The sequence below is a fragment of the Sturnira hondurensis genome, unplaced genomic scaffold (genome assembly GCF_014824575.4).
Source record: "Sturnira hondurensis isolate 20B ecotype Veracruz unplaced genomic scaffold, ASM1482457v3 Scaffold0018097, whole genome shotgun sequence".
NCBI lineage: Eukaryota > Metazoa > Chordata > Mammalia > Chiroptera > Phyllostomidae > Sturnira > Sturnira hondurensis.
In genome coordinates this window covers 2,202,912-2,226,692 of record NW_028090728.1, presented here as the reverse complement: position 1 = coordinate 2,226,692, position 23,781 = coordinate 2,202,912, and the positions used below count along the sequence as shown (strand labels likewise).

The window sequence follows — 23,781 nt, the reverse complement described above, 5'->3', positions numbered from 1 at the left end:
GAAAGCTGGAGCGGCTGCAGCAGTTTCTTAAACTAAGACAACAATGAAGTGAGCTGCATTGATCAACTCTTCCTTTCACGAATGATTTCTCTACAGCATGTGATGCTATCGGATGGCATTTATACCCAGCAGACCTTGTTTCAGAATTGGAGTCAGTCCTCTCAAAACCTGCTGCCACTTTATCAGCTAGGATTATGTAATATTCTAAATCCTTTGTTGTCATTTCAACAATCTGTACATTGTAAACCAAAGAGAATGTAAACCATTCTCTTTGGTCATCCACAGGAAGCAACTGCTCACCCATTAAAGTTCCTAGGGAGATTGCAGCAGTTTAGTCCCATCTTCAGACCCCACCTTGTTCTCTTACTATTTCCATTACTTCTACCACTAAAGCCTTGAACCTCTCGAAGTTAACCACGAGAGTGGCATCAGCTTCTTCCAAACTCCTATTAATGTTGATATTCTGACCTCCTCCCATGAATCACAAAATTTCTTAATGGCATCTGGAATGGTGAATCCTGTCCAGAGATTTTTGATTACTTTGCTCAGATCCATCTGAGGAATCAGTCTCTTTGGCAGCTGCAGCCTTAAAAAACATATTTCTTGAGTAATAAGACTTGAAAGTCAGACTTCGGCCAAGATGGAGGCGTAGGTGGAAACACTGTGCCTTCTCGCACAACCAACTTTAAAGACAACAAAGTTTTAGTGACAAAAATGCAACCAAAACACAGAAAATTGAACTATACGGAAGTCTGACAACAACGAACCATTCATCCAGACTGGTAAGAGGGGCGGAGTCAGCGGCTGGACCGACCCAGGAGCACAGGCAGGGGTTGGAAGATCCCAGGTGTGGGGTGGCAACAGGCGGACCCAGTGAGGGCGTAAGGCGGCTGGCTGACCTCAGTCACACAATCGCGCACAGATAAACCAGATGAAGGAGCGAGCAGTGAGACTGACCCCGCAGGCTAGGGCCGCAGCAACGGGAATTAGAGCCTGAAAGCACAAATTGGAAAGACTTTCAGGGTCGAGATGCCGGGAGAAGCTCCCAGGCTCACAGAGAGTTTGTTGGAGAGACCCACAGGGTCCTGAAGGGTGCACAGGCCCACACACCCGGGAGCCAGCACCGGGGGGCCGGGTTTGCTTTCGGGAGGAAGCAGAAGGGACCAAAATCCAAGAGAACAGAACAGATGCCATTGCCCCTCTCTGACCCCACCCCCACATACAATGTCACAACCCAGCAACTGGGTTGCCCCACTCTGGTGAACACCTAAGACTCTGTCCCTCATACTAACAGTCATGAACAGACCAAAATATTATGGCTCAAGAAGAACAGTTCAAAGCCCCAGAGCCAACACTTCTAAGTGACCAAGAGATAGCCAACCTATCACATGTACAGTTCAAAACACTAGTGATCAGGATGCTCACAGAACTGGTTGATTTTAGTCACAAGTTAGAGGAACATATGAAGGCTAAACTGATTGAAATGAAGGGAAATGCACAGGAAACCAATATTGATGGAAAGGAAACTGGGACTCAAATCAAGGGAGTGGACCAAAAGGAAGAAAAAAGTGACCAAATAGAAAAGAGTGAAGAAACAAGAATTCAAAAAAAGGAGGAGAGGCTTAGGAACCTCCAGGACGTTCCAACATCCGGATTATAGGGGTACCAGAAGGGGAAAGAAACAGCCACAAGTGGAAAACTTGTTTGAACAAATAATAAAGGAGAACTTCCCCAGTCTGGCAAAGGAAATAGACTTCCAGGAAATCCAGGAAGCTCAGAGAGTGCCAAAGAAGTTGGACCCAAGAAGGAACACACCAAGGCACATCATAATTACATTAACCAAGATTAAAATGAAGGAGAGAATCCTAGAAGCAGCAAGAGATAAGGGAACACGTCACCTACAAAGAGTTCCCATCAGACTGTCAGCTGATTTCTCAAAAGAGACCTTACAGGCAAGAAGGGGCTGGAAAGAAGTATTCCAAGTTATGAAAGGCAAGGACCTACATCCAAGATTAGTCTATCCAGCAAAGTTTTCATTTAGGATGGAAGGGCAGATAAAGTGCTTCTCAGATAAGGTGAAATTCAAGGAGTTCATCATCACCAAGCCCTTATTATATGAAGTGTTAGAGGGACTTATCTAAGAAAAAGAAGATAAAAAATATGAACAGTGAAAGGACAGCAAACTCACAGTTATTAACAACCACACCTAAAACAAAAGCAAACTAAGAGGACAGCTAAATCAGGAGCAGAACCATAGAAATGGAGATCACATGGAGGGTTAGCAACAGGGGAGTGGGAGGAGGAGAATGGGGCAGAAGGTACAGAGAATGAGTAGCATAGATGGTAGGTAGAAAATAGACAGGGGGGAGGACAAGAATAGTATGGGAAATATAGAATCTAAAGAACTTGTGACACATGGATATAAACTAAAGGGGGGAATGGTGGGGAAGGGGGTGTGTAGGGTGGAGGGGAATGAAGGGGGTGGAAATGGGACAACTGTAATGGAATAATCAATAAAAAATATTTTTTAAAAAAGACTTGAAAGTCAAATTTACTCTGTGACACCTGAGCTGTGGCATGGATGCTGTGTTAGCAGGCAGGAAAATTACACCAACCTCATTGTATACCTACCTCCATCAGAGCACTTGGGTGACCAGGTGCATTCTCAGTGAGCAGTAATACCTTGAAAGGAATCTCTTCTTTTGAGCAGTAGATCACAATAGTGGGCTTAAATTATTCAGTGAACTATGTTGTAAACACCAGTGCTGTCATCTAGGTTTTGTTGTTCCATTTATAGAGCACAGAGTAGATTTAGCATAATTGTTAAGGGCCCTAGAATGTTTGGAATGGAAAATGAGCACTGACTTCAACCTAAAGTCACCAGCTGAATTAGCAGCTAACAAGAGAGTCAGTCTGTCCTCTGAAGGTTTGAAGCCAGGCACTGACTTCTCCTCTCTGACTATGAAAGTCCTAGATGGTGTCCTCTTCTAATATAAGGCTTGTCTACAATGAAAATAGGTTGTTTAGTGTAGTTCATTTACTATCTTAGCTAGATCTTTTGGTTACCTTGCTGCAGCTCCCACATCAGCACTTGCTGCTTCACCTTGCACTTGTATGTTATGGAAATGGCTTCTTTCATTAAACCTCACAAACCAGCTTCTGCTAGCTTCCAAATTTCCTTGTGCAGTTTCCTCACTTCTCTTAGTCTTCACAGAATTGAAGAGAGTTAGAATCTCACTCTGGATTAGGCTTTGACTTAAGGCAGGGCTGTCAAACTTATTTTCACTGGGGGCCACATCAGCCTCTCGGTTGCCTTCAAAGGGCCAAGTGTAATTTTAGGACTGTACAAATGTAACTACTCCTTAACTAGGGGCAAGGAGCTCAGCACTGCCACTGGGTAGAAACAAGGTTCTGGGCCTGATAAAACATGGTAGAGGGCTGGATTCGGCCCACGGGCCTTGTGGTTGCCACCTGTGACTTAAGGGAATGTTGGGGTGGTTTACTTTTCCATCCAGACTACCAAAACTTTCTTCCTATCAGCTTAAATAAAGCTGTTTCAATTTCTTATCATTCATGTATTCCCTGGAGTAGCTTTTCCTTTGCATTCACAACTTGGCTAGTGTTTGGCACAAGAGGCCTAGCTTTCGGCCTGTCTTGGCTTTCAACATACCTTGCTCACTAAGCTTAATCATTTCTAGCTTTTGATTTAAAGTGAGAGACATGTGACTCTGCACTTCACTTACAGGTATTAATTGGCCTAATTTCAATATTGCTGGGTCTCAGGGAATAGGGAGCCCCAAGGAGAGGAGGAGAGATGGGAACAGGCAATTGGCGGAGCAGTCAGAACACTCACTTCATTTAAGTTCACTGTCTTTTATGGGTGTGGTTTGTGGTGCCCCAAAGCAATTACAATGGCAACATTAAAGATCATTGATTGCAGATCATCATAACAAATATAATAGTAATAATAATACAATTTGAAATATTGTGAGACTTACCAAGATGTGACACAGAGACACAAAGTGAGCAAATGCTGTTGGAAAAATGGTGCCGATAGACTTGGTCAACACAGGATTGCTGCAGACCTTCAATTTGCAGAAAACACAGCTGCAAAGCACAATAAAGCACAGGCAGTGAAAAGGAGGCATGCCTGCTTTAGCTGTGTGGTTGACTTTCCCCTGTTTTAATAAAAATTGAGTATAGGAAAACAAAACAGTTAGTGGAATGTTCCACTAGCCATTAGCCAGTTGATTCAAGATTAACTATAAATTGGGTTCCATTTAATTTAAGAGATTTGGACTTTTCCCACAGGGCTTTATGATCTAAAAAGACATGCCTATTCTGTGTGACCAATAATAATGATAACAACACTAACTACCATTTCCTGAGTAGGTGTCAGGCACTATCCCACATGCATTTCATAGGTTATTTCATTTGATTCTTACACCACATGTATTACATAACATCCTCATACCCATTTTGTAGATGAGAAAGTTGAGGCTCACAGATATTTAGTAACTTGTCTGTCTCACAGCTAGCATTTGAACTCAGTTTTTCTGATTCTTTGGAAAGCCCAGGCCTGACCAAAGGTTTTTGTGTAGCCATCTAGCCTGGACCCCCACAAGCACCCTCCTCCCCTGTCACTCCAGTGCGGAAGCGGTTATAGCCTGGCTGCAAACTCTGCCATGGTGCCAGAAAGAGACTGCCAGGGATGTTTTCAGTTCTGTGGCAGCCAAGAAAAGGGACCATCTCCCCTCTCCTCCCCAGATCATCTACCTGCGGCAGTTCAAGGACTTGCGAGCGCTCAGCCTCGCTGGGAACCCCGTCTCCGAGTCAGAGGATTATAGCATGTTCATCTTGGCCTACCTTCCTGACCTCGTGTACCTGGACTCCCGGCGCATCGACGATCACATGGCAAGCGTCTCTCTCTGGGTCTCCCAGTTCTGTGAGACAGTCTTCAGGTCCCCTTGTTTCACAGAAAGGGACTGAGGCAGAGAGAAAGGGCAGCTCCTTCTTCCTTGCTCTTACCTGCCTCTGTCAGAGCGATTCCAGCAGGCCCCTTGAGGTCACTGTAGAGGGCTTGTTCACAGTGCTCAGGCTCTGTCTGTGTGCCACCCCTAGGCCCCTCACAACCATGGTGGGGAGTCCTCTGGTTCTTTCATTTGGGGCCTGTTTCTTTGTCTCCTCATTCTGGCTGGCTCTCTCTAATTGTTTCTGTGCTAGGTAGAGCTTCTATGCCTCCTGGTCTTGGCATGAGGTCTTATGTAGTATGTGTCCTGTGGGGCTCAGTGGCACCTGATCACCTAAGCTAGGTGCTCCAGGAATGTCCCTTGTGTGGGTTCTGTGAACGCTGCTATGGTAGTTGAGTCTTTTTTTTTCCCTTAAAAAATTTTTTTTATTTACCTCTTGTTCAAGTACAGTTTTCTGTCTTATATTTCCAGCCCTGTCCCCCCCGTGCTCCCTATCTCCCACCCACTTCCACCCCCCACCTTAGTTATTGTCCACGTGTCCTTTATGCTTGTTCATGTGAGTCCTTCCCCTTTTCCCCTGTGATTCTCTCCACTCTCCCCTCTGATCCCTGTCAGCCTGTTCTGTATTTCAGTGTCTTTGGTCATATTTTGCTTGGTTGTTTGTTTTGTTGTTTAGGTCCCTGTTAAAGGTGAGATCATATGGTATTTGTCTTTTGCCACCTGGCTCATTTCGCTCAGCATAATGCTTTCCAGTTCCATCCATGATGTTGCAAAGGGTAGAAGCTCCTTCTTTCTTGCTGCTGCATAGAATTCCATTGTGTAAATGTACCATAGCTTTTTGATCCACTCATTTACCCATGGGCATCTAGGTTGCTTCCAACTCTTGGCTATTGTAAATTGTGCTGCTATGAACATCGGGGTGCATAGGTTCTTTTGGATTGGTGTTTCAGGGTTCTTAGGATATACTCCTAACAGTGGAATTGCTGGGTCAAAAGGCACGTCTATTTTTAGTTTTCTTAGAAAATTCCATACTGTTTTCCATAGTCGTTGTAGCAGTCTGCAATCCCACCAACAGTGAACTAAGGTCCCCTTCTCCCCACAACCTCTCCAGCCCTTGTTTGTTTCTTTGTTTATGAAAGCCATTCTGACTGGTGTAAAGTGGTATCTCATTGTGGTTTTAATTTGCATCTCTCTGATAGGTAGCGATATTGAGCATCTTTTCATGTGTCTCTGGATCCTCTGTATCTCCTCCTTGGAGAAGTGTCTCTTAAAGTTCTTTGCCCATTTTTTAATTGGGTTGCTCATCTTCTTTGAGTGGAGTCGAGTGAGTTCTTTGTATATTTTGGAGATTAAACCTTTGTCTGAGGTATCATTGGCAAATATGTTTTCCCAAGCTGTTGCTTCTCTTTTTATCTTGATACTGTTTTCCTTAGCCATGCAGAAGCTTTTAATTTTGATGAGATCCCATTTGTTTATTCTTTCCTTTATATTCCTTGCTCTAGGAGATGTATCAGTAAAAATATTGCTGCGTGGAATATCTGAGATTTTCCTACCAATGTTCTCCTCTAGGACTTCAATGGTTTCACGGCTTATATTTAAGTCTTTTATCCACCTTGAATTTATTTTGGTGTATGGTGTAAGCTGGTGCTCGAGTTTCATTTTTTTACATGTAGCTGTCCAGTTCTCCCAACACCATTTGTTGAAGAGGCTATTTTTGCTCCATTTTATGTTACTGCCCCCTTTGTCGAATATTAATTGACTGTAGAGAATTGGGTTTATTTCTGGGTTCTCTGTTATGTTCCATTTGTCTATGTGCCTGTTTTTATGCCAGTACCATGCTGTTTTGACTACAGTGGCCTGGTAATACAGTTTGGCATAAGGCATTGTGATCCCTCCTACTTTATTCTTCTTTCTCAAAATTGTGGCTGCTATTCGGGATCTTTGATGGTTCCATATAAATTTTTGAAGTGTTTGTTCTATGTCTGTGAAATATGCCATTAGTACTTTAACAGGTATTGCATTGAATCTATAAATTGCTTTGGGTAGTATGGACATTTTGATGATGTTAATTCTTCCAATCCGTGAACACAGTATATATTTCCATTTGTTTGTGTCTTCCTTGATTTCTTTCCTCAGTGTTGTGTAGTTTTCTGCATACAGGTCTTTTACCTCCTTGGTTAGGTTTATTCCCAGATATTTTATTTTGTTTTTGCTATATCGAATGGGTGGTAGTTGAGTCTTGATTGCTGTTGGCTCATCTGTGGGTGGGGTTGACCCTGGGCTGGCCAACTGTGAGGGCTGACCCTGTGAAGTAGAAGTTACCCCAGCAGGGTCTGTGCCTGATGAGATCCATCTTTGGGTGTGCCCCTTGTGGAACAAATTGGGTCCTGTTTTGATGTGGTCCGAATCCTGCCAGCAGGTGTGTTGACTCTGGGGCCTCTTAGGAGGGATCCAGTGCAGGTCATGTTAGGCACTGCCTGTGACCGGTCCTGGCCTACCTGTTTGGAGCCACAAAGCAATCCATAGTTTGTGGCTGCCTCTGCTGGGCCTAGGTCTGTGTGGGAGGGGATATTTACACCAAGGTTGGCTTTTACTAGCACCAATCCCCAGGAGCAGGTCAGCAAAAGGTCCCAGACTCCCCAACATCTGCTTCTGCCTGCTGGCTGCCTTTTAGGCTCATCACTGAAAGGGCCTCTGGTGGTATGTGGGTTGCATGAGGTAGGTTCTCAGTGAGTCACCAGGCAGGGACGAGTGTTGTTCACCAGACTGAAACAGATTCACCATCAGCGCCAGTGCTGGCAATGGGGTCACTCCACAAAACTCTCAGGACACAGCGAGGTCAGCCTGCACCGCAGGTGCCTGTGGACCTTTGTGGTGGGCGGAGTCTCCGGGAGTGGTCAGGGTGAGGGCAGCAGGGTTCATCAGGCCTGAACAGACCAAGATTGGGGCATGTGAAGGGAGAGCTCTCTTTGCACAGGACGGGCATTGCCGGGCTGGTCAGGCATGTGAGGGAAGAGTGGCTCCTGCCCTGGAGCCGCACAGCTCTCTCCCTCCTGGAGAGCCTCCCAGGAGAGGCCACAACAAGGGCCACACTGGCCCCCATGCTGGCCACAGCCAGCTCACTTCTGTGTAGTGCATGGCAAGGTGAGGCCACTGGGAGATGGGAGGGTGGGGCTAATGGATCTCCTGTGTCGGGGATGGGCAGTGCCAGAGGTGGGGAAGGGGAGTGGCCCCCACCCCAGAGCTACACAACTCAGTCTGTGATACCCACAGAGTTTGCCCTCAAGAGCCCTTCAAGAAAGTCCACACCACCAGCCCAAACCTTCAGAGCTCTTCTATACTATGTGATTTTCTGATGAAGTTGAGGAGACAAAAACGTGAGGGTCAGCAGCCATGGCGGAGCCAGGATTCATTCCTACTCAGTGTACCCCAGAAACAACATTAACAGCTAACTTGTTGTGCACTTATGTGTCAAGCAAATTGCAGTATTTCACCACAACCTGTCAGGCAGGCCCTGCTCTTATCCCCGGCTGGCCAATGGGAAAGTGATCACAAGTGAGACAATTCACGCAGGGTCACATGGCCACTGCCAGTCAAGTTGGGCACTGACCCAGGCAGTCTAGCAGCAGAGTTGTGCAAGGCTCCCCCCAGCCAGGGGGGCATTACCCTGTCCACCACCTAGTCTGTCCACCGCCTACCCTGTCCACTGCCTGGTCTGTCCACTGCTGACTCTGTCCACCACTTTCTGTGCCCATCGCCGCCTCTGTCCACTGCCCCCTTCTCTCCTACTTCCCCTGTTATAAGCTGGTTCCCTTTCACTTGCTTCTCCTTCTTTGCAGTGTGATCTGTTTGTGGGAATTGTCACCACCAGACAAGAGAATGTCCCAGTGTGTGAGGCTTAGGCAGCAGGACTGGGATGCCCCTGTGTGTTGGGAGCCAGGGAGACTGAGGACTGTTTGTCCTGCCCCTGCTTCTCACAGGAAGCTGGTGCCTTCCTGGGAGGGAGGACCCTGTGCTTGGGGCAGGCTGATTGGTGTGCGGAGCCCCGGAGAGCACTGATCCTCCTGGGCCTGGACTGAGGAGCAGAGTCCTGCCCCCAGGCAGACTGCGCTGCTCTCTGAGTCTGGAGCTCTCCACTAGCGTTTCGCTCTGATGAAACCATGGGGCTGTCCAATTCCAGAGCCCCTCCTATGCATTCTCTCCTCAGTCCCCAGAAGTTTCCAAAAAGTGAAGGTAGCACGGCCTGGGCATCCCCACTGTGCTTTGAGGAAATGAAGGCTGCTTTCAGGGTTCAGAGACCTGCTTAGAAGCATCGAGATAAATAATAAGTTCTGCCCTGTCTGGCATGGCTTTGCTGATGGGAGGATTATCCTGTAACTGAAAGGATGTGTGTTCGATTTCCAGTCAGGGCACATGCCTGGGTTGCAGGTTCCATCCCCAGTCCTGGTGTGTATGATTCCTCGTCCTGGCACATATGGGAGGCAACCCACCGATGCTTCTTTCTCAAATTGATGTTTCTCTCTCTAATGCAATGGGAAAAAGAATCCTCAGGTGAGAGTAAAAAACAAAAAAGCCAAGTTCTGCAAAGCAGGAGAACCTGTCTGGATTACTGTCCATCCTGAGGCCAGCCCCAGGCTGCCCCAGACCCCAGCCTCTTGGTGCTGTTAGGGGTCAGGCAGCAAGTCAGCAGGGCCCCACCACGGGCCAACCATGGAGCTAGGGCAGGTTCTTGGGTGCCTCCCAGCCCCAAGGAGCCACCCCCCACTCCTGTTTTTATGAGGCACTTTGAAGGCCCTGGGCTGCACCTGTAGGCTGGCCCTCCCTTCAGTCTACCACACAGGATGGGCAGGGGCTGTGAGCTCAGGGGCTCCATGCAGGGAGGGGAGAGACAGGCAGGATGGGCAGTTGCTGTCAGCAGGGCCACGGAGGTGTTTAGAGCTCATCTGATTGAAGATGGAGGCCCAGGGAGAATCATGAGCAGTTCTCAGCAGAATTCCTGATCTGGTGACTGTTCTGGGGATTAGAGGAAAAGAGAGAGAGATGGGGAGGGTTGGTAGGACCCATGGTCCAGACAGTGTGTATGTGTGTGTGTGTGTGAGAGAGAGAGAGAGAGAGGTAGCCTCACTCAGTGCTATAGGAATGGAGATAGCAGGAGGGACTGGATACTAGAAATTTTTCAAAACTTAAACTTATTTATTGAAATATGACTATATAAGGAAACAGAATGTAAGTGTACAGCTCAATGAATAGCAAGAGATCTTTAGAAGAATTTCACCTCATGCAATATACTTGTACACAGTTCAGATTTGCATTTACCAGACTGCTCTAGTTGCTTGGGGGAGGAGTGGACACACTGGACGGTGACAGGGTGCATAGGGGAGGCCAGCTAGGAGGTTGAGACAGGGGTCCTGGTATTACCAGAAAGGGGACCAGACCTAGGATGCTTCTGCCTAAGGCTAACTGGTAGTGTGTGGGCTCTTGACTTCATGCAGAAAACAGTTCACAACATGAGCCCAGGTGATTTTGAGACATGTGTTAAAGCATAAACAGTAAAGCAGACAGTGAAACAAGAAAAGGCTTAGAAGAAGCAACAAGAGAGCCCAGGCTGGGCTGCATTAGCTTACTGGGAAGCCAGAGACAAGGAACCCTGGGGACAGGTTCAGAGGATCGGCCTGGGAGGAGCTGCCACTGTGTACTGCTCCCCTGGCTGCAAGTCTCTTTAGGAGATGCATGCCTGTAGGGGAAGAAGAGGGTGGAAAGAAGAGTTGTGGGCCTGCTCCCAGGAGGGAGAGCGAACTCTGGGTTCTTGGTCTGGAGGGTTTTTAAAGGCTGGGAGTTTAGGGGAGGTCTCAGGGGAGGATCTCCATAGAAGAGTCACCAGCTTTTCCAGGTATGTACTTTCAGGGGGCCATTAGTCATCGCAGCTGGTCCTGGCCTCACTCACCTGGTTTTACTGCTTTTCTGAGCCTGAAGCTGAAACACAGCTGAGGCCTAGATGTCTCCAGGGGGGTGACCATCTGTATCAGCTGTGAATTGCTCAGCCATTGTGTTCAGCCATCTGTCTCAGTTTCCCTAGTCCACTGGCCAAGGAATATTCCTGGCATCTTACCATCCTGCATCACTGGCAAGAGATGATGTGACAACCAGGAGGTAGCACAGACAGGCCTGGGCACTGCCTGGGTCTGAGGCAGGGGAGGGCCCACGATGCTCCTAGGTCCCTGGCTTGGGTATGGGCCGTCTGGGGAGCACCCGCCTCAGTGGAACTCGGGGAGGACAGAGATGCATGTTGGACAGGGTGAGTTGGCTCTTGAGGGAGCCAGGGGGCATGAGACCATCCGGAGCTTATGTCTGGCACTCACAGTTGGGGTCTGGGCTGGACATAAAGACCCGAGTGTTGTCAGAGGACAAAGGACCTTGTGCTTGAAGACTACACACCTGGGGTGCATAGAGTGAGCCCAGAAGGGTGAGGACCAAGCCCTAGGGACACCAGCACCCCCTGCAGGCACAGGGGATGAGCTGGGTGTGTGAGGAAGGCTAGCAGGTAGCAGGGCACAGAGGCCAGTGCTGAGACGCTTGTGACCAAGACTGTGACTCAAGTGACTCACTTTACCCCTCTCCTGCGGTGCATCCATAAAAGAGAGCTAGAACACTGGCCTTGGAGGCCTCCACTTACCCTGTGGCCCCCAGCCTTGGGTTGTTTCACAGGTCCTCGACCTACCTGTGCTGCCTCTGCACCCCTCTTTGTCCTTCCCTAATCTCCCCAAGACACTTGAAAAGGGCTGTTACTGGACAGCTTCCTTGCCAGAGTGAAAGTGAAAGTAAGTTTATGAAAGTCTGGAACATTGCGGCAAAGGAAGGGCCCCTGGAGACAGGATCAGGGGATAAGCCTGGAATGAGCTGCCGTTGCCTGTTGCTCTCCTGGGTGCAGGTCTTGTTGGGACCCTTCGATCTTGGGATAGAAGAAGCAAAGTACACGCCTGAGGAAAGAGGGGTGCAGGTGTGCTCAACAAAGGGAACGTGCAGGCATCCTTTGTCCTAAGGGTTATCTATTAATATCTTCTATAGGTGGGACTCCTAGGGGCAGTCCCAGGGGAGGATCTCAACAGGCTATGCACTAGGCCTCCGGGGTGTTATTTCGTGTATCAATATATTAAAATGAGTGCATGATGGTTACTTCCACCTGTATCTTGGATAGTCTGGCTCTAACTGGTTTTTTGTTATCTATCTCCCTAACTAAAGTGGTTTAAACCACCTGCTCTTAGGTGTCCTTGGTTAGTGAGGATAGAGTCTTGTGATTTGTCAGCTGGCTGTTAATTGCTCAGCTCTTCCATCCATTTGTTCAGTCATTTATCTGTTTCCTCCTTCTACTTGCCAGGGAATTTTCCTAGGTTTTTACTAACCTGCCTCTGGGCCATGAGCCATTCTCATCCACACCTCTGCCCACTCTTGAGACACCACAGGATGGCAGAGATCAGCGTGGCTTTAAGGGACCAGACATCTTCTGATAACAATGTCACTTCCCATTCCCCCAGAAAGGGCTGGCGGAGCTTAAACACCAGTTCAGCATTGACGAGCTGAAGCACCGGGAGAGCCTGATTCAGGCCCGGCTGGAGGATGAGCAGGCCTGGCGGGAGAAACTGGAGGAGCACAAGGTATCCTTGCTCAGAGGAGCCCTACTCCCCACCTCTCCTGGCCCTGTCTCCAAGTGCTGCCCACAGGGCACCGGTCGGCTCCCCAAAGGTCAGTAGGGCCCAAACCCTCGAAACCTGCTTGGTGATTGAAAACAGATGCTGTGTGGCCACAACCCAGCTCCAAGGAAGCATGTAAATTGTGCTCTGTCCTCAGAGCTGGTGCCTGGTCCCTGCCTTGCCCTGCCCACTGCCTTCCCCCGAACCAGCTCCACCTGAGTCTAGACCTCACCTGACTCATCTCCTCTGAGGGGCTGGGGAGGCTGTGCTGGAACAATTTGTCAGAGCAATGAGCCTTTTCCTGAACTCCTCAGACAGGTCCTCATGGTGGCCAGGAAGGTTCAAGCCCGGGCTCAGCATGGCCCTGGATTCACAACAGAGCCCCTAACTGCCTTCCTCCCCACAGTTGCCACCCCTCCTGCCCCTGAAGCCAGACTAAGCCATGTGAATTGGCCCATTTTATGCCTCTGGCCCTCCCCGCCAGGTGCCAGGCCCCGAGCCCAGCACGTGCCTCCCCACCTTGCCCTCCTCAGAGGGCCAATTGTCCACCCCCCATAGGCCCAAGTGCAGGGCCTAAGCTCAGCTGTGTCTCTGGCCTCTTCTGACACAGGCTGCATTTGTGGAGCACCTGAATGGCCCCTTCCTGTTTGACAGCATGTACGCGGAGGACGTGGAGGGTAACAAGCTGGCCTGCCTGCATGGTGCGGGAGAGCTCCTCGAAGCATATCCTTTCTGGGCCATGGTGGCTTCTGTGGCCAGGCCTGGGCCCCATGGGCCCTGCCTGCCTGCAGCCAGTCCCTTTCCACTGTGGGCCTTGGTTTCCCCAGCTGTCTTTGAGCCCCTGGGAGGTGAGACCTCTACTTCAGTGCACGCAGAGCCAGGCCCGCGGAGCTGCAGGGGAAGTGGCACCTGGCTTGCCGAGGGCTGGCCCACAGGGCCTGGGTCTGGTGCTAGGCAAGTTGGGTCGGCAGTTTGACTGAAACGTATATCTGTGGCACTGACCTTCCTTAGCCATGGTTACGGTTCCTGCTGCTGCTTCGCACACTAGACAGGTGCTGCTCTGTAATCACATTTTATAGTTGGGGAAGCTCACCTTGGAGAGGTTGACTTGTCCCAGGTCACACAGTTAAAAGCTGGGAGTCTAACCCTAGTCTGTGGGGCTAAGAGCTTGAACTCTTTCCCCAGCTGACCAGAGCCCACAGGATGTGGCCAGCATTTGCCATCAAGGCCATGATTGCGGTGGTCAGTCAGTTGGCGTAAACTATAAGCTGAGGGGCTCAGGATAACTGAGGGGTTCCTGGTCTGAGAGTGCGGATATGAAGCAACAAGTCACAGAGTGTGCCCGTGGAACACCATCTCTGAGAAAAGGGAGGAGAAAAACTCACTTTTAAACATTTAGCATTCCGAGAAGAGTGGGGGAGGGGACAGTAAGGTGTGGGGCTGAGCAAAAGATGAAGAGCAGGGCTCTGGCTCAGACACATGGGCTCCAGCCGGGCCACCTGGGCTTGCACTGAGACTGTAGCACCTGCCTGGCCTCGAGGTCCTCCCAAGGACCCCATCCAGTAGATTCTGCCATGTCCTCGCATGCAGGTGGGAGTCCGAGGCCCAGACAGGGGAAGCAGCTGGATCTCTGCACCCCCAGCCTGCACCCCACCACCTCCGCAGTTTCCCTCAGGGCCCCTGTGGCCCCTGAGGACAGGCCCTCAGCACAGGTGCCCTCGAGACAGCACAACAGAGGCAAAAACACACACGTCTTGGGCTGGCTTCCCATGGTCTCCAGCCTTCTCGGGTCCCCCCAACCCCTAGTCTCCTTTCTCCTCTGCTCTGCAGCCTCCTGCTGTTGCCCCACCTCCTTGCCCCCTTCGCCCTCCTCCCCTGCCAAAGGTCATGTTCTTGAATCCCTCAGGCCAAGGCTGGAGGTGCCCCAGTGACACTTTACTCTCCAAGTCTCCACCATGGGCTTTTCACTCTTTGAGGGAGCTGCCACCATGTGGCACCAGAAACAGCTTCAAGCTTCCTTAACAGCCGCTAACCTACAAGGACAAATTTGTCATCATCTGCCTGAACATTTTCGAGTATGGACTGAAACAGCAGGAAAAGCGGAAAGTGGAGCTTGACACCTTTAATGAGTGTGTGCAGGAGGCCATCCAGGAGAACCAGGAGCAGGGCAAACGCAGGATCGCAGAGTTTGAGGAGAAGCACCTGCTGGTAAGGCCTGCCCTCCCACCCCTCCCTGCTGCCTGCCCTGCTGCCCACCCTGTGGCAGGCCTGGCCCCACCAGAGGGCTGCAGCCCCTGTCCCTCTGATGACTCCTGAGGCCCATGGTCTTTGTCCCCATTTGCCAGAGCTCACACAGCTCAGTGGCTGAGCCCAGGTATGGCCTTCCCCTGGCACCACCAGCCATAGCTCCTCTGCTGGCCAGGGCTGAGCCAGGCTTGGAGCCTGTGGGTCTCCTTCACCTAAAACGGCCCCAGGGTTCAAGGTAACATCATCATCACTATTGTAATGGTGTTATTATTACCACTACTATAACGACTATGTTTTATGAACCCTGCTCTGGGCCTAGCACCCAGGCTCCTTCCTTCTGGAAAGGTCAGCTCTAACCTGGTGGAAAGCAAGGACCCTTGGGGGTTTCCAGGGGCACTTGAACTCAGGCTGGAACTTATGGGACAAAGAAGAGTTATCCAGGGGTGGTGGAGGAAGAAGAGGAGGGGATTCACCCAGGGAGGAACCCTGGGGCATGCAGGACCAGCAGGGCCGGACCCAGGCTGAGCCGTGCCTATGCGGGGCTGTGTGTACTCACAGGGATCGTTTCCTTAGTTAGCATTCCTTTGGAAGACTGATTCCTACCCCGCTCTAGGNAGCAAGGACCCTTGGGGGTTTCCAGGGGCACTTGAACTCAGGCTGGAACTTATGGGACAAAGAAGAGTTATCCAGGGGTGGTGGAGGAAGAAGAGGAGGGGATTCACCCAGGGAGGAACCCTGGGGCATGCAGGACCAGCAGGACCAGCTGGACCCAGGCTGAGCCGTGCCTATGCGGGGCTGTGTGTACTCACAGGGATCGTTTCCTTAGTTAGCATTCCTTTGGAAGACTGATTCCTACCCCGCTCTAGGCCATAACCCTTCTGAGATTCTAAGGAAGGCCATGTGAACACTTGCCTGCAGCACCAGAGGCTTTGGGGAGCCCCTGGAGACATTCCAGGTTGAGAAGTCCCAATTTAAAGTAGAGCAGAGTCCTATATCTTTAAAGCTCAGATACAAGGGAGTTGGCAATAGCTGGCGGTTCACCACCCATGCCCCACTCTCTGGCCCTGTTCTCCCACCCCTGTGCCATGAACCTCACCAGCCAGACCCAGGGGGTAGGGAGAGGAGTTGTGCCTTCAACCAGAAGTCCAAACCTGTCAGCAAAGGAGCACGTTTGGCTCACATGTGTGTTTTCTTTGGCTTATAGAGGGTTTTACAACATTTTGAATATCCTAATAACTTTGAAAAACAGAGGATCTCATAGAAAAATTGTGGTTGCTCACTTCTCAGAGGTAGTTGTCTTCGGGGCCCATGCGATGCTGGCCACTCTGTATGGGCCATGTCTGCAGTTGTCCATGCCCTGTCTGGCACAGCTGCCCTGATATTTCTTGTCCGGACTTGGGACACCTGGCTGTCAGCCAGTCAGCTCCTCCCAAAGCCCTACGTGGGGGCCTGGCCCCTCAGCCACAAATGCTGCTGGGAAGCAGGCGTGGGCTGGGCACTGCCAGTGCTGCCCTCCTGCTGCACCAGGCCCATTTCCCGGCCTGCTGTGCCTGCTTTAGGCATGGTCTGCATAGTGGCACCCTAAGAGGCTGCCTGGGTTGGATAGATGGACCTGAGCACTCCTCTCCAAGGGCCAAGAGCCAGGGTTCTTACATAGCCAACAAGGCAATGTCCACTGGGACCTGGCAACACACTGGTGCTGGCCCAGGGATGTGCCTGGCACTGGTGTTTCTCAGTGTTCCTGGGGCCTTCAGTGCTCAGCTGGGTTGAGCCTACTATCTTGGAAGCCCACAGACTCCACAGGCCTAAGGAAGCCCTCAGTTCACTGCCTGTGAGGGACCTCTCCAAGAGCCGGTTCTGCCCCCCTCTCACCACCTCCACTAGACAGGGACTGTCAGAACGCCCCTCCTGGGGCCTAGCAGGGGTTGCTTAGGCAGAGCCCTCACTGGGAACCCTTTGCTGGCCTCCCTTTCCTCACTGGTGAGACAGGTAACCACCCCAAGGGACTGAGGTGGGCCCACAAGATGGGGCAGAGCCAGCATACATATGTGACCAATGGTCCCTGTGTGGTAGAAGCCACTCTAGCGACTAGGTGGTGACTGGCAGTGGAGAGGTGATACCAGCATAGGCACAGACATGGGACATAACTGTGCACAGGGTGCACAGTGAGTCTGCCTCCAACACCATGTGTCTGTGTGTGTGTGCATGTGTGCACATGCCTGAGTGCACTCATGGCTGTGTGTACATGTGTGCACACATGTGTACATGATGAACAGTGTCCACTGTTCTACACTTTGCTATTTTATCTGTGCAGCTTAAAGATCCTTCTAATACTTAAGTGGCTTGATGTCTTTAATAGTCATAAAATACCTCATTGCATGGGCGAGTCAGAATTTAGTAAACCAGTCCCTGCTGATGGGCAGTCAGGTTTTTCTGTTCTCTTGCTCTTTCAAACAGTGTTGCAGAGGATCCATTGGTACAAGTGTGGCCCTCAGGATGAAGTCCTGGAGGCTCTGTGCATCACCGCTGTGACTAGTTCGGAAGTCATGCCCTCTGCACTCCGCCTGCTCTCTTAGCGGGCCGTGGTGGAAGGCTCTCATCTTTGCCGGCTTTATAGGAGTATATGTTTATTTTCTCGTAAGTGGGAGTGAGCACCACATCTTTTACAAACATTTGTATTTTTATTTGTGAACTGTTCTCATAATATACTTTTACCTGTTTTTCTGTTTAGTATTGTTCCTTCTCTATCTCTATTTCTCTTATTTTATTTTATTTTATTTTTTTAAATATATTTTATTGATTATACCATTACAGTTGTTCTATTCCCCCCTTCATTCCCCTCCACCAGCACACTCCCTCCCCCACTATTCTCCCCCCTTAGTTTATAACCACGTGTCTCAAATTCTTTAGATTCTATATTTCCCCCACTATTCTCGCCCTCCCCCCTATTTTCTACCTGCCATCTATGCTATTTTCTGTACCTTCTCTCCCCTTCTCCTCCTCCCACCCCCCTGTTTCTAACCTTCCATGTGTTCTTCATTTCTATGGTTCCACTCCTGATCTAGCTGTCCTCTTGGTTTGCTTTTGTTTTATGTCTGGTTGTTAATAACTGTGAGTTTGCTTTTCTTTCACTGTTCATATGTTTTATCTTCTTCTTCTTACATAAGTCCCTCTAACATTTCATATAATAAGGGCTTGGTGATGATGAACTCCTTGAACTTGACCTTATCTGAGAAGCACTTTATCTGTCCTTCCATTCTAAATGAAAGCTTTGCTGGATAAAGTAGTCTTGGCTGTAGGTCTTTGGATTTCATGGCTTGGAATACTTCTTTCCAGCCCCTTCTTGCCTGGAAGGTCTCTTCTGAGAAATCCGCTGACAGTCTGATGGGTACTCCTTTGTAGGTGACTGTCCCCTTATCCCTTGCTGCTTCTAGGATTCTCTCCTTCATTTTAATCTTGGCTAATGTAATGATGATGTGCCTTGGTGTGTTCCTTCTTGGGTCCAACTTCTTTGGGACTCTCTGAGCTTCCTGGATTTCCTGGAAGTCTATTTCCTTTGCCAGACTGGGGAAGTTCTCCTTTATTATTTGTTCAAATAAGTTTTCCACTCGTGGCTGTTTCTTTCCCCTTCTGGTACCCCTATAATCCGGATGTTGGAATGTTTAAAGATGTCCTGGAGGTTCCTAAGCCTCTCCTCATTGTTTTGAATTCTGATTTCTTCATTCCATTCTGGTTGGATGTTTTATTCTTCCTTCTGGTCCATTCCATTGATTTGAGTCCCAGTTTCCTTTCCATCGCTATTGGTTTCCTGGACATCTCCCTTCATTTCAATTAGTTTAGCCTTCATATGTTCCTCTAATTTGTGACTATAATCTACCAATTCTGTGAGCATCCTGATAAATAGTGTCTTAAATTGGGCTTCTGAGAGGCTGGCAATCTGTTGGTCGCTTAGAGTTATTGGCTCTGGGACTTTGAGTTCTTCTTGCGCCATCTTTTGGGCTGTTGGTGCCTGTTCCGTAGCAGGATCGGAACCCTAAAGTGTTCACTAGAGCAGGGTAACTAAGTCGCTGGGTTGTGACATTGTATGTGGGGGCGGGGTCAAAGAGGGACAATAGCTTCCCTCTGCCGCCTGCTGCCTCGACCCCCACTGGCACCGCAGCCACCACCATCACCAGGCCCATGCATTTCGTTCCACTGCACACGAGTGTGCCACCGCTGTCAGCCCTCCACCACTGGGTTCGCCCCCTGGGGCCTGTGTGGTCTGTCTCACTGTGCGCGAATGTGCGACCTTGGTCAGTCTGCCCCACACCCCGACTGGTTCCGGCTGCCTGAGCGCCTAGGTCGGGAGATCTGTCCCGCCTGACCCAGCTCCGCTGCTGGCTCCGCCTCTCTTACCGTCCCCGTTGAACGGTTCGTAGTTGTCGGACTTCCGTATAATTCCGTTTTCTGGTCTTTGGGTGTGTCCTAGTTCTCCAAAACTTTTGTTGTATTCAAACTTGGTTGTGGGAGAAGGCACAGTGTTTCCACCTATGCCTCCATCTATTTCTCTTTTTTAAAAAATTGACTTTGTCAGAGCATTTTATAGATTGAGAAATTAGCCCTGAGTCAGTGAAATAAGTTGCAGATCATTTTCCCAGTTTGATTTTTATCTTATCATTTTGTCTATGGTGCTTTTACCATTCAGAGTATTAAAATTTTTATGTGATAGAATTTATTAGTCTCCTGGTTATGCTTCTCCACTTTGGAAAAGGACTTCTCCACTTTGGAATTATTTATTTTAAAAACTCATTTTTTTCTAGTACTTTCATGGCTTTACTTTTTATATTTAAGTCTTTGTTCTGTCAGGAATTTACTTTCATGTAAGGGTAGAGGTAGGGATTGAGCCTGATTCTTCTCCAGCTATAAGTATCATTCACAACCCCACCCCCAATTGTGTCTAGTTACTTCTCCCTCACAGCTAATACCAAACACCAATGAAAACAAGCTGACATTGTATCCAGTGGCCAAGTGTCCAGGCCCTAACAAAGGGTTAGTATTCAGCATTGCACACAGACCCTAGGGTGCTCTGCAGCCTGTGAGCACCCTCCACTCCAAATGGGCTGGCTCTGTTTGCTGCTAGCACCCTGGGCCCACTGGAGCAGTTCAGTGTGGGTGCACCACCTTCCACAGACCAAATCTGTCTCGCGTTCCCCGCATCTCCCCCTGCCTGGGGCCTGCAGCAGGCCCCCTATCTGAGCCTTTATGAGTCCAGCCCCCACTGTGAGCCAAGGCCCCACACCCACCACCTGACAACCCCCATGGCTCCCAGGAAGCACGGGTTCTCTCCCCTTTGCTTGTGGAAACTGAATCTTGGTTAGTACAAAGGGCTCATTCAAGGTCCTGTTGCTAATAAGTGACTCAGAGAGGAGTGGGATGCAGGTTCGTCAGACTCTGAAGCCACCTCCAGCAAAAACCCAAGCGTCTGCTCTGATGGCCTTGAGGCCTGGAGAGGGAATTAGCTTCTACGAACTCACAGGGCTGCCTCTTGAGCGTGAGCAGTCCAAACCCAGAGCCCAGGTTCCAAAACCAAATTGTCACCTGTCATTAACTAATTACAATCAGTGATGGATCCCTAAAGCACAGGCTTTGTTTCCAGAGCTTAAGTGCCATCCGAGATGAGTCCGAACTGAGCAACCTCGAGACGAAGATAGCGGAGTGCAGCAAGGACATCAGTGAGCTGTTCAACACGCTCATGACCCTAGAGATGCAGCTGGTGGAGCAGCTAGAGGTGAGGCTGTGGCCCTGGGCACAGACTTGAATGACCGTGCACTGCCAGGCTCATTCAAACAAAGCTGCCCATGCAGCTGCAAAACCACCCTCAAAGCAGGAACCTTCCCGGGCTCTCTTCTTCTGGAGAGGTGATGGTTTCCTGCCGATAGGCCCCGGGCCCACCTTTAATACAGTTCAAGTGATGCTCGGGCAGCAGGACAGGTAAGCTCTTTCCTTTGGAATGCCTCCCTCCCAGGACCTCCTCAAGCAGGGAGACCCCCTTCCTCAGCATTGCAGAATTTCCCAGAACCCAGGCACAGCTGTCCTGGTGTCATGGTCACATCTGTGCACAGCACCTAAAAGCCTCTGAGCACAGTCATGCTTTTCCATGATGCTGTTTTTATTCATCACAACAGTGTTCACACGCATCTATAGTATGTGCAGTTGGCTTGGCTTGCAAACCATCTTCAGGCTTGCACAGACTCCCCACATATGTGTCCCCCGTGTCCCTGGATTCTAGTGGATTGGGGGCATGACCCACCCGGGGCTCACACAGTCAGAGGCTTCACCGTGCATCATCTGCCGTTGTTCCTTCCATCAACATCAAGTCCCACATAGGCACTGTCTGCCTTGCTAAGCACCAGGATGCAGCTATGCTGGGGCTCCCTCTGGGTGTGGATGGTCTGGGGTAATGGCCAGGCAACTTGCAGAGCATTGTGTGTGAAGTGACCTCTTTACACTTCACCACAAACTCCAGGAGACAAGTCCTACACAGGAAGCCCATTGCACGAACGAAGAAGCGGAGGCCCAGGGAGGTCAGAGACCTTCCGGAGTTACACGTGGTGGTGGGGTTGGGGCACTGACCTAGGTGTATGGCTCTTACTGACCCCCTCCCTGTTTCTCTGGAGGTGACAGAGACACCACTGAGGGCCCTAAGGAAGGGGGCGCTCTGTGTGTGTTGGGGGCATGGGTTAAGACCAGGCCTGGGGCTGTTGGCAAAGGGAACAGGCAGAGGCCTGGAGAAAGTGTTGCATCGAACATTCGAGCGGTCGTGAGCAAACTGACATGGCCAGGAGGTGATGGACCTGTGGGGCAAGGTCAAGAGGGCGAAGTGGGGTCACTCACAAACACCTACCAGGGAAGGCCAAGGTGGCTGGTCCTGAGCTTGAAGGTCTGTGACTAGAGGAGGTGCCAGCCACGTTTTAGGCTAGGTGCCTAGTCTTTGGCTCTGAGGCTAGGCCAGTCAAGGTCATGTCTAAATATGTATGTTAACTGTGTTTTTTACCATTTCTAGGAGACTATAAACATGTTTGAAAGGAACATCATCGACTTGGTGGGGCTCTTTATTGAAAATGTCCAAAGCCTATATCCTTTCCTTGGAGGCCTTCCATGGGGAGGGGCGACTGGGCCCAGGAAAGGGGCAAGTACCCTGACGCCACTGCGGCCCCCTGCCTGCAGCGGGGGCTGGGGCACAGGCTCCTGCAGCTTTAACAAAAGGCAGGGAAGGGTACTGCTCTGTCCCAAACTAACCAGGATGTCACTGAGTGGGATTCCCTCCCTGGTGGCCACTGGTGGGAACACTGCCTGCCCTGCCACAGCCACCAGTGCTCTAAACACATTGGCAGAGACCATCACAGTGTGCCACTTTGCTTCTTACCAGAAGTAGCTTTATAGGAAGATCTATACCCTTTGCCCAGATGATATCGAAGTCATCACAGGACCTAACTGAGTGGGAATCTCAACCTTTGAAATTGGAGGGATGGGAAACCACTAGTTTTCTAGCAAGGAAAAAAGCTCACCTTCAAAGTATAGAGGTTTGGCAACCACTTCGGGTGTTCAGAGAATGGCCCTGGGTCCGAGCTTTGTTCCCATTACTCTTGCAGGGCTGCTGTTCTGGGTGGGGCTGAGGGGGGGGGGCATGGTTTGCAATAGAAATTTTGTAACACTTCTTCTCAAATGCTTAATACTCAAGGGGAGCCCACACCCCAGAATCCCCAGCTGCCCTCTGTGTGAACAACTGGGACAACCTCCAAGTTAAGGACACTGATACGTTATTCATAATGAGCCAAGCAGGTTAATTTTCTGGGTCAGGAGCCAACATTTGGGGGATGACCAACCCTCTGCCACCTGGACTCAGCCCTGTCAGGTTTGGGGCAAACTGCTGTGTTCCACCCCTAAAGTAGTCCCTGGCCTGCCCTCCTGGCCCACAGTCCCACAGGGAAAGGAAAGTGACAGAGGCAGGGAGTGAGTAGCAGCTGACCTAGAGCCATGGCTGGCAGCCTCTCAGAGGGAGGGCCCACTGAGGAAAAGCCCAAGGTGCTGGGGGGAAATGTTTGGAGAACTAGCAGGCAGAGGAAGCAGCCTGGGCGAAGGTCCTGAGAGAACGTCAGAATCCTGGGTCCTAGAAGGCCCTCAGGCTACAGCAGAGCGGGGGTTGGGGGTCATGGAGAGGAGAGGGGCCTGTTCATATCACTACAGCCCTCTCTTGCCACTGTGGGAAGAAAGGGTGAGCGCCAAGACTAGGGCTCAGTCTACTGTCAAGTGAGGAGGCAGTGGGATGGAGGGACCCTTGGGAGCCCAGGGCCAATGGCCAGTGATAGCCAAGTGTGTGCATGGGGCAGGCGCAGGAAGGATAACCCTGGGCTTGGTGCTCAAAGGCAATGATGCGCTAGCCCTTAGGAGTCTGTCCTAATCCCTCGGCTGGCCTGCTCCAGCCCTGGCCTTTGCTTAACTCCTACCACACAATGGCACAGTGTCGGGACTTGGAGAACCACCACCATGAGAAGCTCCTGGAGATTGCCATCAGTGCTCTTGAGAAGACGGTCAAGGGCGAGCTGGATGAGGACCTGCCCGATGAAGTCCGGGCGGTAAGAGGGGTGGGCGTGGGGGCAGGGGGAGGTGCTGGAGCCAGGCAGAGTCCAGCCCAGCTTTGTGGCTCCAGGAAGCCTGAAATTCTCAGAGGCCTCAGTTTCCTCATCTGTAAAAGGTAATAATATGCCCCTTTGTAGGGTGGTCAGCAGGTGAAAAAGGCAAACAAAACACTTGGTGGAGGACTCAGTGGGGCTCAAGTACAGAGAAGCTCATAAAGTCTCAACTACCTAAAAACAGATTGGTTTCCAAAAGTTTAT

The 23,781-nt window shown here is 50.3% G+C and overlaps 1 protein-coding gene across 3 annotated transcripts in view; it reads left to right on the top strand.

Annotated features, from left to right (window-relative positions):
* DRC3 (dynein regulatory complex subunit 3) overlaps positions 1 to 23,781 on the top strand; it is a 52,858-nt gene that overhangs the window by 23,290 nt on the left and 5,787 nt on the right. For 2 of the 3 annotated variants that reach the window (XM_037068830.1, XM_037068829.1), the window contains exons 6-12: positions 4,768 to 4,914; positions 12,503 to 12,622; positions 13,269 to 13,381; positions 14,692 to 14,866; positions 20,541 to 20,672; positions 21,948 to 22,018; positions 23,397 to 23,520. In XM_037068830.1, the coding sequence (XP_036924725.1) occupies positions 4,768 to 4,914; positions 12,503 to 12,622; positions 13,269 to 13,381; positions 14,692 to 14,866; positions 20,541 to 20,672; positions 21,948 to 22,018; positions 23,397 to 23,520 (882 nt within the window). The remainder of the gene's footprint in view (positions 1 to 4,767; positions 4,915 to 12,502; positions 12,623 to 13,268; positions 13,382 to 14,691; positions 14,867 to 20,540; positions 20,673 to 21,947; positions 22,019 to 23,396; positions 23,521 to 23,781) is intronic. The other variant, XM_037068831.1, reaches the window with a different exon arrangement.